The following is a 16,383-nucleotide window of genomic DNA, read 5'->3' as shown; positions in this document are numbered from 1 at the left end:
AGGGTGTTACTTTAGATTATTTTTTATAATGACAGAGGTGGGTAATTTAGGTACATATTTAGGGGGTTACTTTAGTCTATTTTTATAATAGCAAAGGTGGGTAATTTATTAGAAAGGATAACAGATCCAATGACTATTATGATTAGAGTTGCCGAATTGATGGCCGGATATTTCTGATTTTTGTGAGAATTTATAGAATTTCTCTATTTTTTTTAGGTTGTCCACCTAGGATCCTAGGTGGCTTCACGTGGAGGCTTCAAAAGGAGCCTCCAATTAGTAATAGTAAGATTAAAACAAGCCAAAAGTAGCACATATTACAAGAGCCAAAGAAGAAAAACAAAACGAACTAGGAAACACTCTCTAGCCAGGTCTTAACACCGGGGAACCTTTGCTCTATGCAGATTCAATATTTCTGCAGCAGATTCTATAGACTAGAGCTTCTAAAAAACATGGGCCTGAGTACTTCATTTTTTCCTTGCAATATTTCTTCAACATGGTATAAGGAAGGAGAGTGATGAGTCAATCCAATTTGCTGATGTTTATTGCGGTCCACAGATGTTCTTTTGCATACGTTACCAAGACAAAACTTGTGTATGAAGCTAATCTTTCAATGGTCAAATTTTTTTCTTTGCTTCTTTATCAGAACATATTTTTCCTTTGCTTCACATGATGATTGAAGGTCATGATTTATATGGCACTACGCATTCATATTGATGAATAGCATTTGGTTGGGCTTTCCAACCTGCTTTTGCTTTTGCATAAGCCAACCAAAAGGCCCAAAACCCATACATACTTTTGCCCAAAACCAGTTATTGAAGTAGATACATCAAAAGTTTTATTTTACTGTTACACAATAGAAGTTTGATATCATAAGTGAAAAATATGAGCATTATAGCTTTAAAAAAGTAAAATCTGTTCCTGGTCCTGGGGCCAACATTGTGATAATCTTGAGTTACTGTGAACATTTGATTTATAATTATTAATTACTTAGATTTTCTATCTATGAAAAAAATATAATCTGTAGCACACTTATAACTTGTTATTTTGATAAATTTGTAGCACACTCAAGATAAAGCCAGTGATTTCAATTTGGGATGTTTGCATTATAGAAAATGGCGACCTTTGCACTATATGTTTCTATTAATACTATGAATTCTAAGTTGCCTACAACAAAACAGTTGGTAATGATTTCTTTCAAGAAATTCTATGGTGGCTACAATATTCACTTATTCAGGTTATAATGCCCACTGGTAAGCTACTAGAACAACATTTTTTTTGGCGACTTAAAGAGGCAGAACAGATGAATGCATATTACTCTACAAGGAATCTGCAATTTATTGTACTCTTTGGAAGGCAAGACAAACTTAGCAACTAGCACCCATGGTGAATAATTTACATTTGTGAGCAATTCTTTTGTTTTTGGTTAGTTTGTACAATACGGTGTTTGCAAGTAAATGTTGCTAACCTTGTAGATTAATATCTATTCTATTTACAATTTCAAAAGTTCTTTAGTAAATATTTACCTTTTAGATTAGCTCTAACATTAGCTCGCAATAGGTATAGTTGGTTGCTTGTACTTGTCACACTAGATGATACACGCTCCAACATATATGGGTCACCATCCCCCCTCACGGACGTGTAGGCCCCTTAAGGATCTGCTCCTGTACACAATCTAAAAAGGTGCTGCAGCCTCCAAATGAAGTTATTTTGTCACACATTTACATTAATTTGCATGTTAATGAATTGTGTATTCAATATTCATACCTTGTAAGCATTCACCCATTATCAGCTCAAAGAAGAAAAGCTCTTTCGGACTTTGGCAAAGATTAGGGTTTGCAGCAACTCCAGCCATTCTAATTCGGAAGACTTTATTTGGAGAAGGAACACAATCTTCTGTGTGAATACATGAATCTCACAGGCAATAGTTCATCATCAGTTGGGGAAAAAAATACTTGCGTGGTTCACAGAAGACTCTGAAGACTCACGCACATCCCTCTTGCTAATCCCAGTCTAGTTCCTCTCCAGTTGTTCCATGTTTGGCCAGATCAGGTTCAGTTTACTAAGAAGATAACAGCTCTGTTCGCCAACCCTCTGGCTTCTGTAGCAGAAGTACTTCTCTACGGAGAGAACCAGGCAACGAGTGCACCACCTTGCCCAAGCGGTAGCCCTCCGCACAAGATAGCCCTCATAGAGCCGAGCCAGGTTCTGGTATCTCCATGTCTGATTCCCGAGTGCCACGCATTCCAAGAAAACAGTTCGTGTGTTGATCACACAGAGCTAGCACACCATGCATGATGCTTCGTCGTGTGTTGTAACACCCAGGTGTTAATCCTTGGTAATTAAGTTAATTGAAGTCATTAGTTTTAAACTCACACGACAAAGCGCAAAACCAAAACACCTCCTGTCAGCCTGGACCGGACCGGTCTAACCGGTATAGGCAACCGATCTGACCGGTCTAACCTGAGCAAATCGTTTTTGGGCCCACATCATTTAAATCACTCTCCTCTCTTTCTCCCAACCACTCCCTCACCTCCCCGTGCCCAGCTCGGCTCATGCCCGAGCTCTCCCCTCTCACTCTCACCCCAAACCCTAGAGCCCAAAAACCTTCCCTCCATTTGATCCCAAGAACTAGAACAGATCAAACCGACGTGGGGAAGCTTCATCCCCTTGATTCTCCCCTGGGAAGCCTGGGATTCAAGTCCTTCGCGCGGATAGGAGCTCATTCAAGGTATTTTGCTTTTGATGGTCGATCTCTAGTTCTAGGTGGTTTCAGGTGATTCCCTCCGGTTAGAAACGTCCAAAGGTATCCCTGAGTTAGTTCCTAGAAGGGTCTTAGGATTGGTGGCCGGATTTCACCACGACAAGGGTCTTAGGTTCTGGTCTAGTTAAGACCGGTCTGACCGGTCGGAGTGACCGGTCTAACCGGTGTCACGGTAGGATTAGATAGACCGGTCAGACCGGTCCATCGGACCGGTCTGACCGGTGGGGTGTTGGCTGAGAAGGTGATAGTCGGGGTAGTTGGTAAAATTGGTTAGAAATTATTTTGGCTATTAGTTACTTATAATTTTTATAACTCATGCATGCATTTTCATGCCATATGCATATGCACACGTGTAGCAGCCGCGGCGGAGAAGGTCGTGTACGAGGTGGTTGCGGAGCCACAGGAGCCCCAAGGGCAAGCCCCGCAGTAGCAGGATCGTGGGGAGTCGGCCCAAGGCCCCACTCACCCCAGTGTTGAGCAGCAGGCGCAAGGCAAGCCCCGGTGCACATCCTTTTATTTCAAATTATGACACCTATAATTATGTTTCTATTACTTGTGCATTAGGTTCAGGAATTATTTGGAACCCTAGTTGCATGATCCCTAGGTTTCCTCGAGTTATACTAGTATGTGGAGGACGATAGAAATGCTATGCTTAATAGAACTCGGTAGAAGACGAGTGATTTCGGGTCACTCGTGAGATATAGGGTTTTTAGTTATTTGAATATATGGAATATTGAATTAAGGAAGAAAGGAAAAGAACTTGGAGACCGGGCGGGGAAAAAGTTAGCCCCGCCTGTGTCGGTTAAGGACCGTTCGTTGTCTGGCCCTGTGATCGAGTTTGAATTGTACTAACCGCATGCCGGGAGTAGGAGGTAGTCGAAACCGGTAAGCCTAGTACTGCTTTGCTTCGAAAGTACAGGACTTCAACTCACCTCCTGGGGTAGTCGAGTAGTCGCGGAGAAATGGGGATGCATGTTTACTTTTGGTGGTCTCACGTTGAGCTCGGCTGACCATATGATGGTGGGGCGGTCCTGTAGTTCGAGGTGGGGGAGGGGAAGGGTTGGCATGTATAGTCCGACGAGACAAATACGTGCCGTGTTGGTTAGGTCCACCTTGTAAGGTTAAATCGGATCGATTCGCCGTCAATCGCTCTCAGATATGAGCACCTTGATCGCAGCACCGCATCGTAGTAATGTCTTATGGAACTTAAGTGATGATTGAGAATGACTACCAGGAATTACTACTCCATGTCTGTTTATGATTTCTTAGCAGGTGCAAATACTAGTCGAGAATGATAGAATATAGAATTGGAGCTAAAAGTGGAAAAATAAGGACTCATTTAGAAGCTTTTTATGCAAAATAACCACCAGCCAGAAAGTCTTGCATGTCTAGTTATGTGGACTAAGTTATACCCACTGGTCGGGTAAGCCTTGCTGAGTATTAGTATACTCAGGGTTTGTTGCCACAATTATTATTTCAGGACACCCGGACGTCGATTTCTGCCCCTGCTGTGTTAAATTCATCCGCAGAGATGCAGAGGGGTGGGAAGTGGTGGATAGAGACCCTTAGGCTAGGGCTTTGTCGGGTTGAACACTTGAGGGCAGAGTGTTCAACCTTTCTGTTTTGCGCAGACCGGTCTGACCGGTCCGTGGGACCGGTCTGACCGGTGGAGGCTTCAGAGGAGTGGAGACCGGTCCGACCGGTTCGATAAACCGGTCTGACCGGTCATGAAAATTCAGAACTGGTGAAGGCTAATGTAGTATTAGATTTCTTCTTTCTGGACTTCGGTTACCTATATTGTAAGTTTTGTAAATTATACTCTCTTGTGTAAATTTGAACTCAGTTTGTAAAACTCTTGTTTATCGGTTCCTTCGTCCTTATATATTTTTAAGTATTTTTGTCGTGCTTATACCATCTGCGCCCACCATCGCGTGGGACTACCGGTGTTGTTTCGATCGGGCCGTGGGTTGAGAAAGGGTCGCCAAATTAAGCCGTTAAGCTAATACGCCCGATGTGTTCAAATGACGGCCATTAAACTTAATTAGAGTTTTAATTTGGCGGTTCCGTCACATGTGTATCGGCCGGTTGAGAGATTCAGCGGCGATGGTAAAGAAGTCACTTGGGTTGGATGATACCAATTGCAGACGGATCAGAGGCATATATAACTAGGGTACAGTGGAAATGTGACATGCATTGAACACAAGCAGTATGTTAGGCTACGGATTGGAGTCATATAGTGCAGCACATGGGCAAAAAATTCAGGAGGTCTCTGACTGGCTAGAATGTGAGTAATCACAATAGGCTTGTGTATAGCTGGCTGTACTCATTCACTAGACATCACATGTTGCAGATCATCATGTTGCCTCATTCCCTCGTTTGACCATGAATAACATTTTTCTTTTTGCCATTCCAGTAAATCTCAGCTGGCATTATATGACTAAACCATGAAATGCAAAGCGATTAGTTGAAATGGCCATGTGTGATCCTAAAGCCTGGAGGACCTTGTGGATGTCGGCGTCACTGAAGACACTTTGGTATATAGTATCATTATCATCTGATACGTAGCGTCAATTATCACCTCGAACAAGAATAGATTTTGGACGCATGCAAATGCTAGAGTTTGCAGGAACTCCATCTATGAATCAAAAAGATATTTGAAGGAGAAAAAATATAGTTACAATTCCAAACAGAGAAATTCTAATTCCATGAGGATCACAACTAAATACCTCATGGAGTATCTTATTATTCAGTCCTGCAGAGACATGACGAGTGTAACACGGCAGGATTATCATGAAACTAAACACACAAGTGATAGATAGAGAAACCAATTCCCGCCCAACAAAAGTGTGACCAAGTAGAACCCAGAAGGCTGGATACAGTAGTGCACTTAGAAATGCCTCCAGGAAAGAGGCGACATTTAGTAATATCTGATTGCCCGATGCCGCACATTCCAAAAGATTTCCTTTGTTCATCACACGGATCACCCCAATGCTTCATTGTGAGGACCCAACTGATCAAAATTTGCAGCACAAGGAATACAAGGCCAAAGCCATTGGAAAATCTGAAAACAAGAAGGGATGAATAATTGGCCACACTTTTTGAATAGGTAGTGTGACATGCAGTTGTGAGCAGTGACATTTTGTTAGGCTATACTAGACTATAGAGCCATGGTGCCCACTGGATGGTACATTGCTAGTAGTAACACGCAACAGGTATAGTTGGTTGCTCGTATTGGTCACACTAGATGGATGATACACACTACAACATGAGACATATATGGGTCACCAGCCTTCCTCGTAGACCTGTAGGCCCCGGATCAGCTCATGTACACACACACACACTAAAATAAAAGGTGCTGCAGCCTCCATGTGAAGTTATTTTGTCACACCTTTACATTACTTTGCATGTTAATGAGGTGCGTTCCCCAGAACCACATTGATTTTCAACAAATCGGAATGTGATTTGGTTTCTAGAAGCAAGCACACTAGTGGCATCTGGTTGATACAAGGGATTGATGAACTGTTTGTCCTCGCATGGACTCATTGATGCCTCAAACATTCCAGCATATGATGTCCAAATTAGGGCTAATCATGGCATGAGTGCATCAACTGGCTCGCAGTGACCCTAGCTCTCGGGACGTTTATGGCTCCGGATGAAAGCACTGGTAGTCCACACACAAATGTAGCTGAACCGGTCATCCATGGCTGGATGGAATGCGATTCCTAACCAAGAACAGAGCTGAAAGCTGAGCACACAAGACCGATTCTTCCAATGCTTGGAGAGAGAAATAGTCATTGCACAGAGAACAACTCAGAAAAGCAGAGTACATGTTGTCTAGGAAGTTCGAGTCGGCGTGCAAGCGGAAGAGTTGGGGAAATCCTGAAGCTGCAGCCCGCAGAAGGTTCGTGGTAGCACGTGGGCTGGAATTGGGTCGTCAGGTAGTACAGCTTGAACTTAACATGACGAAGTTGATACACCTCTCTGATGGCTTTGGATCGTTCAAGCCGCCAGTTTTTTTTAGATAAAGGATAGATACGATCCGGCTTCATCTACGCAAGGTAGAATCAGTCCACTTATTACAAACGAGTAAAAGATTCCAAACACTCGCACAAACAAGTCCACGCCACTACCTGGCGAGCTCATCTCCCTCTTTTTGCCCGTCCTATCATTCTGACGGTCGAGAAACCGGAGCCCGCAGTGCCCCAGCGGCCAACCTTCATGCTGCCCGGCTCACAGTCGGCTGCTGAATGTTCTACACCTGCCATGTCCGGTTCCCGAGTGCCGCGCATTCCTAGTAGTTCTTCCTAACGACTGGGCATGGCCAGAGGGAGAAGTGTGATGCTGCAATGATGTTTTGTGAATAGCTGTGGCGCCATGATCCAGCAGGTGGCGAGCACTCGAGAAGCATATATAGATGTTCATGATGCCTGCCACCACACATCTTTATTTACAAGGCTTACGCGTAGATGGTTGTACAATTCATCAACCATATCACACATCACATTAGAGGGAATGTTCCAGGATATGAGGGCCAGACCTTCCTCCAAGATGGTTCCACGTTCGACCCATGTGGAGAAAGTCATTGTGATTCAATGACTGAGTACTGACTGATTGTACAACAATTTGATGCTGGACACACTAGGGCCATAGTGGCTGCTGTTTCATGACATCACAAGACACCGTCATGTCTGATTTCCTCATGTCCGATGCAATCTCTTTGTTACTCACTTTCTGAACGAAGTTGGCATGATCTGAATGATGCTTCCTTGCAATGTTCTTGCTGCCACACCAGCGGTAACCACATAAGAGGGCACATAATTCATCCAGGCTGAATTTGGTGGCTTCTATATCAGATTCAATATTTCTTTTTTTTTGATAAAATAGGAGGGGAGAGCTCCCCTACTGGTTATATATATTAAAACAAGCTAAAAGTAGCACAGATTATAAGAGCCAAAGAATAAAAACAAAACGAACTAGGAAACATTCTCTAGCCAGGTCTTAATACCGGGGAAGTAATTTTGCTTTGCTCTATGCAGATTCAATATTTCTGCAGCAGATTCTATGGACCAGAGCTTCTAAAAATCATGGGCCTGAGTACTTCATTTTTTCATTGCAATATTTCTTCAACATGATATAAGGATAGGCGTGGAGCTCCAATGGGTTAATTTATCGAGATTGCTCCACTTGATCGACACAACTAAGGAGAGTGATGAGTCAATCCAATTTGCTGATGTTTATTTCGGTCCACAGATGTTCTTTTGTATACGTTACCAAGACGAACTTGTGTATGAAGCTAATCTTTCAATGATCAAATTTTGTTTTCTTTGCTTCTTTATCAGATCATATTTTTCCTTTGCTTCACATGATGATTGAATGTCATGATTTATATGGCACTACGCATTCATATTGATGAATAGCATTTGGTTGGGCTTTCCAACCTGCTTTTGCTTTTGCAAAAGCCAAAAGCAAAAGGCCCAAAACCCATACATACTTTTGCCCAAAACCAGTTATTGAAGTAGATACATCAAAACTTTTATTTTACTGTTACACAATAGAAGTTTGATATCATAAGTGAAAAATATGGGCTTTATAGCTTTAAAAAGTAAGATCTGTTCCTAGTCCTGGGGCCAACATTGTGATAATCTTGAGTTACTGTGAACATTTGATTTATAATTATTAATTACTTAGATTTTCTATCTATGAAAAAATATAATCTGTAGCACACTTATAACTTATTACTTAGATAAATTTGTAGCACACTCAAGATAAAGCCAGTGATTTCAATTTGGAATATTTGAATTATAGAAAATGGGGACCTTTGCACTATATGTTTCTATTAATACTATGAATTCTAAGTTGAAACAGTTGGTAATGATTTCTTTCAAGAAATTCTATGGTGGCTACAATATTCAGGTTATAATGCCCACTGGTAAGCTACTAGAACAACATTTTTTTGGTGACTTAAAGAGGCAGAACAGATGAATGCATATTACTCTACAAGGAATCTGCAATTTATTATACTCTTTGGAAGACAAGATAAACTTAGCAACTAGCAGCCATGGTGAATAATTTACATTTGTGAGCAATTCTTTTGTTTTTGGTTAGTTTATACAATATGGTGTTTACAAGTAAATGTTGTTGCACTAGCTAACCTTGTAGATTAATATCTGTTCTATTTACAATTTCAAAAGTTCTTTAGTAAATATTTACCTTTTACATTAACCTTTTAGTTTATATAATATGGTGTTTACAAGTAAATATTATTTTGTTCCTCTTCCTAGAAAATATTGAATATTGATTTTGACATCTGGGTAGAATTCTACTCCCTCCGCTCCAAATTATAGGTCATTTTTATAGGTTGTTTGACTTTATTATCCGAAGTTTGACCACTCGTCTTATTCAAAAATTTGTGCAGAATATCACTTCTTTTGTTGTGGTTTTCTTTATTAAAGTTTTTCAATAATGACTTAAATTTGACTATGTTTGTAGAATTTTTTTAAATAAGACGAGTGGTCAAATTTGAGGTTAAAAAGGTCAAACGACCTACCATTTGGAATGGTGGAAGTATATACTTAGGCTTTTCCAAAGGTTGCAAAGTTCAATGTACTAAATGGAGAATCCTCACCTAAGTCAACTTAAATCTCTATAATTTTGGAATTCTGCAAAAATTATCCTCATAATATATTTGACTTGTTAATCTTATTATGTTTCTGATGCTGCATATACTAGAGGAAAAACATAAAAAGGTGATTCTATAGGAGAGGGAGAGTTGCACGATGAATATTATTATTTGTTGGCAAGATATACATTTTTATACAATTAATTTTTTTTATTATCTGTAACAACACACGGGCATGAACAATGAAAACAGCTTGTCCTCTCGGACAACAAAATGGCCACCAGTTTTTGACCGTTACCCTGTTGACAATTGGTGTATACTCCTACATGCAATTCTTTAGCAAGTCTTCAACGTCAGCAGATAAGCCTAGTCACAAAGCCATTGGCCTTTTTTTATAATCTTAAAAAAACAAAGTCTTTGGCGTTGGATTAAGGAATATTATCAACGAACAACTGTGGTGATAATGTTTGTGAGGTAATGGCCGGGCCCGCCGAGCCCCCAACGAGGCAAGAGATGGCGTGCGGCGACCAAAATAATTGACAGCTTTGGCCTTTCCCACATATGATTGACATCTCACATCTCCACCCTGCTCCTCTTCCATCAACAATAATGATGTGGATGCCCAAGTACCCAATATGATGTGAGTCTTACAAATATAATTTAATGGTAGTAGAAGATGCTGCCATGTCCATCTCTTATATATGTATACTTCTCAGCCTAGTGAAGGGCTGGAGGCCCCATTTGTAGTTTGGTGAACACCTTAATTTTTTCACCAGAAACCAAAATGGCAGCCAGGATGCCTTGCCATCATCACCCTTCTTCCACCTCCTCCTGTTCCATGGCCGTGATCAGCCCAAGGTCTGGTACAAGAAAGGCAGCCTTCAGGTTCAGCACCTCTGCTCATGGCAGCAGTTCTTTATCACACCTCTCCTTAACTCCTGCGACAGACAACAAGAAGGTAGGCACATACACATGTGCTCAGCAGTTCCTCATTCACATGCAGGAATACATGATAAAGAAAGTTTGCGCAGTGGCTTGATCTTGTTCTAATCTGTTCTTGTATTTGGTAGGTATTTGAGGATCAATTGAGAGGGATCCTCTGCTACAGAGATGAGAACGGGGAGATGATCTGCGAAGGGTATGATGAAGGCCCAAGGCTAGGAATAAGGTTGCCGGAGAAAGCCTGTTTCCCATGGTGAGCATCTGAATTTCTGAATATTCTGGATCTTGGTTCTCGATGTGTTGGCAAGGTTGAGAAATGGGTGATCTCTGGTACAAATATTTTGCATCTTTGTTCTACTGTTCTGTAATAATATGATTGGAAGAACTCCTGCTAGTTTCTTCAGGAAAAAAATCCTCCTTATGCTGTGATTTCTGATACTGTAGGCCCGTCGGAGTTCAGGTCGCCGATTTCATCCAGCTGGCAACTCTTCAGGTTTTCGAGGACGTTGATGTTCTTCAGCTTAAGAGTGATCCGAAGAGGCAGCTCTGAGCATGAAACTAATCATGTGAGCATAATTATGTAAAATGATGTTCTGCAAGAATAAGTGCGTGTATGCAAGGTGTTGCACTTAGTCACTGATATTAGTTCGTCAGATTCTGTACATAGCTTTGGGTTTCACATAAAAAGAAAAAAAATGATATTGTTCTCAGTGTACTGCTGAAGCCGATTTACTTGTTTCTAAAGAATCACTTTCTGCAAGGATGAGAATGTTTATTGAATAACTTCATATTCCTAAAAAGTGACAACGAGATCTGAATATCTGATCAGGGAACGCCATAGGAAACAGGTTTACAGTTGCAGTTCCCTGCAATATTTTACCTCTGTTGCTCATCTGACTGAATTGCACATTGTAGCAATGTGTTAGCTATGTGTTTCAGGCTTCAGCCGGCAACAACATTCGCTGCTAATCTTTGGGAAGTTGGAAACACGCCAACAGGAAATAAATTACTTGAAAGAAAGGTTTCTGGTGTCAGTTGATGACCAGAATATTTCTGTCCTTTGTTAATGCCAGACCCTCACGAGGCCATGTGAGTCTGAAGCTGGAGGCGTTGTGGATGTCGACATCATTGGAGATATCGGCGGGCCATCTCCTTATCCTTTCATACCTTGTCAGCATCAATTATCAGGCTCGGGAAGAAAGTCTTTTGGCTTTAGCAAAGACTAGAGTTTCTAGAGTTTGTCGCGATTCCATTGGCTAGTCGTTGAAGTTAAGGGAAATTATGTAGGAACATGTAATTAAACCCTGTTTGGAAATGGAAGGTAGAATTTCAAGAGAGCACAGGTCAGCTCCTCTAGGGTTCAGAAAGTTTTCACGTGTTCCAGACAGGGCCTTCCTGAGTGCGTAGTTTCACGAAACATTCATTCCTATCACATGGGAATCATAAGCTGCAAACAGAACAGGGCATGAAAAAGAAAAATTTACAATTCAGAATGAGAGATGCTCTCCAACAGAACAAAACATTCCAGATCAGAGCAGGAAGCCATTCGAATTCCACTACACTGGAACACAACACAAGCAAAACTTAATTACGCCTGACGGGTAAGCATAAGGTACAGAGTAAGTAACTTGCAATTAACTGTTGCGTACTTGAGATTTTACAGGGCAAAGGTTAATCAGAATTCAGACGTCGTCGTCGTAGGGGAAGGAGGTGGCGCCGAGCCACTCGTTGCCGTAGATGAAGTTCTCGACGGCAAACTGGGCCGCCTCGTCGTAGTCCATCTGGCGCACGCCGGCCCAGCGCACGCGCCCCTCCGTGCCCGCGCCCGGGCCGCCGTTCCCGTACTCGCCGAAGAACACGGTGTCCCCGCGGCCGGGCTCGGCGCCGGGCCACTCGGCCCAGCCTTCCCGGTCCACGATCGGGCCCAGGTAGGAGTCCATCACCGCGGCGCGCGCGTACGCGCCCCACGGCCGGCCCAGGAACGTGCGCGTGCCGGCGGGCAGGGGCGCGGCGGCGGCGTCGACCGTGCAGTTGAGCACGGCGATGCCCGTGTCCTCGTTGGGGTCGCCCCGGCCCTGCGCCGTGAGCACGACGTCCTGGCCGGGCAGCGGCGCCCTGGCGAGGAGCGCGCAGCCCTGCAGCACGGCGGCGGCGTCGCCGAAGACGACGTCGACGGTGCCGGCGACGGCGCACTCGCGGTAGAACTGGCGGAACGAGTGCGCGTACAGCGCGTCCTGGTGCGCCTCCACGCCGCAGCGGTAGGCGGCGGCAAGGTCCGCGTTCACTCGCAGCGCCACCGCCTGCCCCGCGGCCGCGCCCGCCGTGTTGCGGAACGTGACGTCGCGCGCCAGGAAGCCCTCGCCGGAGACGCCTGCCAGGACATCACATGCGCATATGTTTTGGCGTTAGCTTGGGCCGTGGCGATCGGTGGGCACGATGGCATGGCGTGGCGTGGAGCGCTGGTGTGACTTCCCGTCGGTCCTGCGCCAGCGCCGCTCGTGGACATGGCCAAAAGGAGAGCTGTTTTGTCAGCGACCCGGCCCCTGTCGAGTTGGCGAGGTCTCCATGGCCGTGAGCGTGTCTCGGGCTCTCGGTCTCGGATCGTAGCGCCAACATGGAGCAGGAGCAAAGGCACCACATGTTCACGTGATCAGTTAGGAGAAACATCCAACTCAAACCTCTGGATCCTTGGTCCCATCCCATGCATGCATGCAGATGCAGCCCTGCCCTGCCCATCTAAATCATCCATCAGGCTTAGTAGTTAGTAGATCCCATCCCTAGCTAATCTGGCCATCATCCATGGAACTAACATGCACTACAATTTACTAGTCGCGTTATCTACTCTGCGTCTCTGACAGTCTGAAGACCACATGCCTTCACGCTGACACGTCGAGACCAGGCATGTGTGCCTGCATCCAGAGACGCAAGGCGACGAGGCCTCTGCAATGCAGCTGCCAGCCGGGTCTGGCAGCGGCAGCTGCGACGGACTAGCGAGGGATGCTTGTGCTTCGCATCTCGCGAGGTGAAGTGCAAAATGTGTTCAGATAATTGTTGCGGAATTGTGTGTGGTTAGGATGTTGGCGTGATTACCGAAGGTGGCCGTGCGGAAGGTGGTCCAGCCGCCGGCGGCGCTGCGGCTGCCGGTGATGATCGTCTTCTCGCGGCCCTCGCCGACGAGGGCGATGTTGGTCTTGTACGGCGGCACCTCCACGTTCTCACTGTACGTCCCGGCCTTCACCCGGATCTCCGTCCTCGCGCGGCTGTTGTTCGGCGCCGCCGCCACCGCCTCCCCCACCGTCCGGAAGTCCCCCGTCCCGTCCTGCGCCACCGTGATCACCTTCGCCGTCCGCTGGTCGGCGTTCCCACTGTCGCCGTCGCCGTTGTTGCCGCTGTCATCTTCCCCGTCGCCGTTGTCGTCGTCCTGGAGCAGCCGCCGGTTGTGGATGGCCTTGGCCACGGCGTTCGCGAAGCCAGCGGCCGACGGCACGCCGCCCCGGGCGACGAGGGCGAGCGAGTTGGACACGTGCTCGTAGGCGTCGTCGAAGGACGCGAGGAGGCCGGCCACCCCCGGTCCCGACGACGCGCCGGCGAGCCCGTCGAGGCAGGTGGCCTTGTTGGCGAGCGCGGCCGCGAGGTGCGCGCGCGCGGCGGGGAGGCCCCCGCCGTCGCCGGGCGCCGCGAGCAGCGAGGCGGCGCGCGAGAGCGAGGACAGCGACGCGGCGTGGAGCTCCTGGCAGTCCTGCGCGGCGCCGCGGCGGAGCGGGGCGCCCGTGGGGAAGGCGGCCCGCACGGAGAGCGTGGAGATGGCGGGGGAGAGCGACGACAGCGCGGATGCCGCGCCGCGGAGGGAGGCGAGCACGACGGAGAGCACGTCCGGCGGGAGGAGCTGTACGGAAACAGCGGACGCCTCGGCCGCCTTCCCGCTCGCGCCGGCGACGGCGTCGAGATGCGAGGCCACGGCCGCGAGGCAGGAGGCCGAGTGCGGGGTCTTCTGGCAGATGGTGTGGTGAGCGGTGGCGGCCGGTGGCCTGGATTCCTCGGCGGCAGCCTTGCTGGGCCTCCTGGTTCCGTCAGTCTGGTGGTGGTGGCGCTTGTGCCCGTGGCATTGGGTTGTGCCGGCGGTGGTCAGGAGGAGGACTGCGAGGAGGAGCGGCGGCGAGACCGCGGCCGCCATGGCCGTGGACACAGTGCGAGTCAAGCGTGTGGTGTGGGAGTGCCGGAGTGGGAGAAAAAAATCCGAGATATGCGAAGTATATAATAAGGTTGTGAACTACGACACGCCTAACAATAAGATTCCAGTCGGTACAGCCTCTTCAAATTGTTTTTTTCTTTAGAAATATAGAAGAATTTATTGCAAACAAGAACTACTAAGACACAGTCTTTAGAAAAGTAATCCCTGCAAAACAGAATCTAACTGGAACGAGTAATGTTTTGAATCCACTGTATATATTTTTTTGGGATTTTTATCTTAAGAATGGAGGCACAGATTGAGGGTTGTGTTACTAACAAATACTCCTTCCAACCCAAAATATAGCTACTTCTAGCATTCAAATTTTTATATATTATAATATAGCTATAATTTTAAGTTCCCAACTGGAATTTTAGTATGAGAGTTCTAGAATATCCTTCCTTACATGCAAATTAATCATGGGATGCAGATTTGCATGCAAACTAAACAGGAAAGCTCTTAATATTCTCTTAACAAGTGCATGTTAACTAAAGAAGGGTAAAATGGACTTTTACTTTCCATCCTTAACCTACCTAAAACTCTACAAATAGCTATATTGTGGGATAGAGGGAGTAGGCTTCATTCACCGCCCACCACCCCACATATTATATTACTATACAGATGCGCAAAACAAGTAGGATTCACTGAAGCACCGTTCTGGCGGCCACCAACATGGTGTTCCGAAGATACTCTATACTCCACCCATGCAGTTCTCTTATGGCTACCTCTCTTCCTCTTTATCGATCATCTTGAACAATATCGCTTCCGCTCCAAGCCTCCAACCGTAGCCACTATATATCCTTTATCACCCTAGAAACAAAATGTATGAAGTATTTTTAAAATTATTTTGATCGTCATGCCATGCATTACATAAAGCTAAGTACTATAGATCAACGTTCACTAGCTTGACAAAATAGTGCTAATATAATTGTGTGTCATGTGATGGTAGCGTGTTCTAAACTATGTCTCTATTTGAAGCGACATACACGACAGATAGTGCTAGGAGTTGTATTGCCATCAAGATTTTTGTAACACTATAATTTACCGGTGCTAGAGTGTCAGTTAGATGCTTGACGTAGTTATTCTATAAAAAAACATGTGTTATATAAAAATTGTACTAAATATAGTAAAGAAACCTAATAATCTTTAGATCAACTCAAAATTTTGATTCCCAACAAAGAAAATAGAATTGAAAAATATGGGATAAAAAATAGATTCACTCAGTTTCAGACTTGGTACAACCCAAAATCGCCATTTTTTGGTCGCACAGCCAAAAAATTATTCTGAAGGTATACAATAAGATTGAAAACTAAAGAGACTAAGGAAAAATGAAAAACTTATTATTTTTTAACCAACGTACTTGGACTATAAAAGATTCAACAATATAGCTGTTTGCTCCTACAAGCAGGACAGGATGGCAACGGGGCCTGTGGGAGCCATTAGCAGCGAGGACGAGGAGGGATTTCCCCCCACGGGGAGAACGGGACAAGGCCCCGAAATGGAGCCGGGGCAGGTTCGGGTTTGGATTTAGCCTCGTGGGGATCCATGGGGACCCGGAAAATAAAAAAATAAGGAGCCAACCCATGTATAGCCCAACTGTAACACCCCTGTGTTAATTGGGCTCGCTAATCATGAGCTAACTCGCTAATCGTGGACTCAAGTTCGTCGTTAGCGCTAATCGCGTTCGCTTAGTAAACATCTACTTAGCCGTTTTCGATCTCGTTTTTATCACCGATCCGAGCTTCGAATCAACTTGCGCCCAAAACAAAAGTTGTAGACCTTCTATCCCTCTACAACTTCTATTTTGGTCAAATTTCGGGTTTTAATATGAAA

General features: G+C 45.2%; 2 protein-coding genes across 2 annotated transcripts; one reads left to right on the top strand and one right to left on the bottom strand.

Moving 5' to 3' along the window:
* Positions 1 to 9,968: 9,968 nt before the first annotated feature.
* On the top strand, positions 9,969 to 11,082 carry LOC120702898. Its single transcript, XM_039986867.1, has 3 exons — positions 9,969 to 10,338; positions 10,451 to 10,575; positions 10,767 to 11,082. The coding sequence occupies exons 1-3, from the start codon at positions 10,165 to 10,167 to the stop codon at positions 10,870 to 10,872; spliced, it is 405 nt and encodes a 134-aa protein (XP_039842801.1). The 5' UTR covers positions 9,969 to 10,164; the 3' UTR covers positions 10,873 to 11,082.
* A 644-nt stretch (positions 11,083 to 11,726) lies between these two features.
* On the bottom strand, positions 11,727 to 14,564 carry LOC120702896 (pectinesterase-like). Its single transcript, XM_039986866.1, has 2 exons — positions 13,413 to 14,564; positions 11,727 to 12,693 (listed from the first exon to the last, which is right to left on the bottom strand). Exons 1-2 carry the CDS (start codon positions 14,494 to 14,496, stop codon positions 12,005 to 12,007), a joined length of 1,773 nt encoding a protein of 590 aa, XP_039842800.1. The 5' UTR covers positions 14,497 to 14,564; the 3' UTR covers positions 11,727 to 12,004.
* Positions 14,565 to 16,383: the final 1,819 nt, after the last annotated feature.

This window comes from Panicum virgatum, chromosome 4K (assembly GCF_016808335.1).
Source record: "Panicum virgatum strain AP13 chromosome 4K, P.virgatum_v5, whole genome shotgun sequence".
NCBI lineage: Eukaryota > Viridiplantae > Streptophyta > Magnoliopsida > Poales > Poaceae > Panicum > Panicum virgatum.
Note: the sequence above shows the minus strand (reverse complement) of the source record. Positions and strands in the feature narration are given on the sequence as shown.

What these genes read in the sequence shown, in the direction of transcription:
- LOC120702896 (XM_039986866.1), bottom strand. Translation starts at nt 14,496, where the DNA reads ATGGCGGCCGCGGTCTCGCCGCCGCTCCTCCTCGCAGTCCTCCTCCTG. An exon ending in CTTCCGCACGGCCACCTTCG is followed by an intron (nt 12,694 to 13,412) that starts GTAATCACGCCA and finishes ATGTCCTGGCAG; the next exon opens with GCGTCTCCGGCGAGGGCTTC.
- LOC120702898 (XM_039986867.1), top strand. Translation starts at nt 10,165, where the DNA reads ATGGCAGCCAGGATGCCTTGCCATCATCACCCTTCTTCCACCTCCTCC. An exon ending in CTGCGACAGACAACAAGAAG is followed by an intron (nt 10,339 to 10,450) that starts GTAGGCACATAC and finishes TGTATTTGGTAG; the next exon opens with GTATTTGAGGATCAATTGAG. An exon ending in GAGAAAGCCTGTTTCCCATG is followed by an intron (nt 10,576 to 10,766) that starts GTGAGCATCTGA and finishes CTGATACTGTAG; the next exon opens with GCCCGTCGGAGTTCAGGTCG.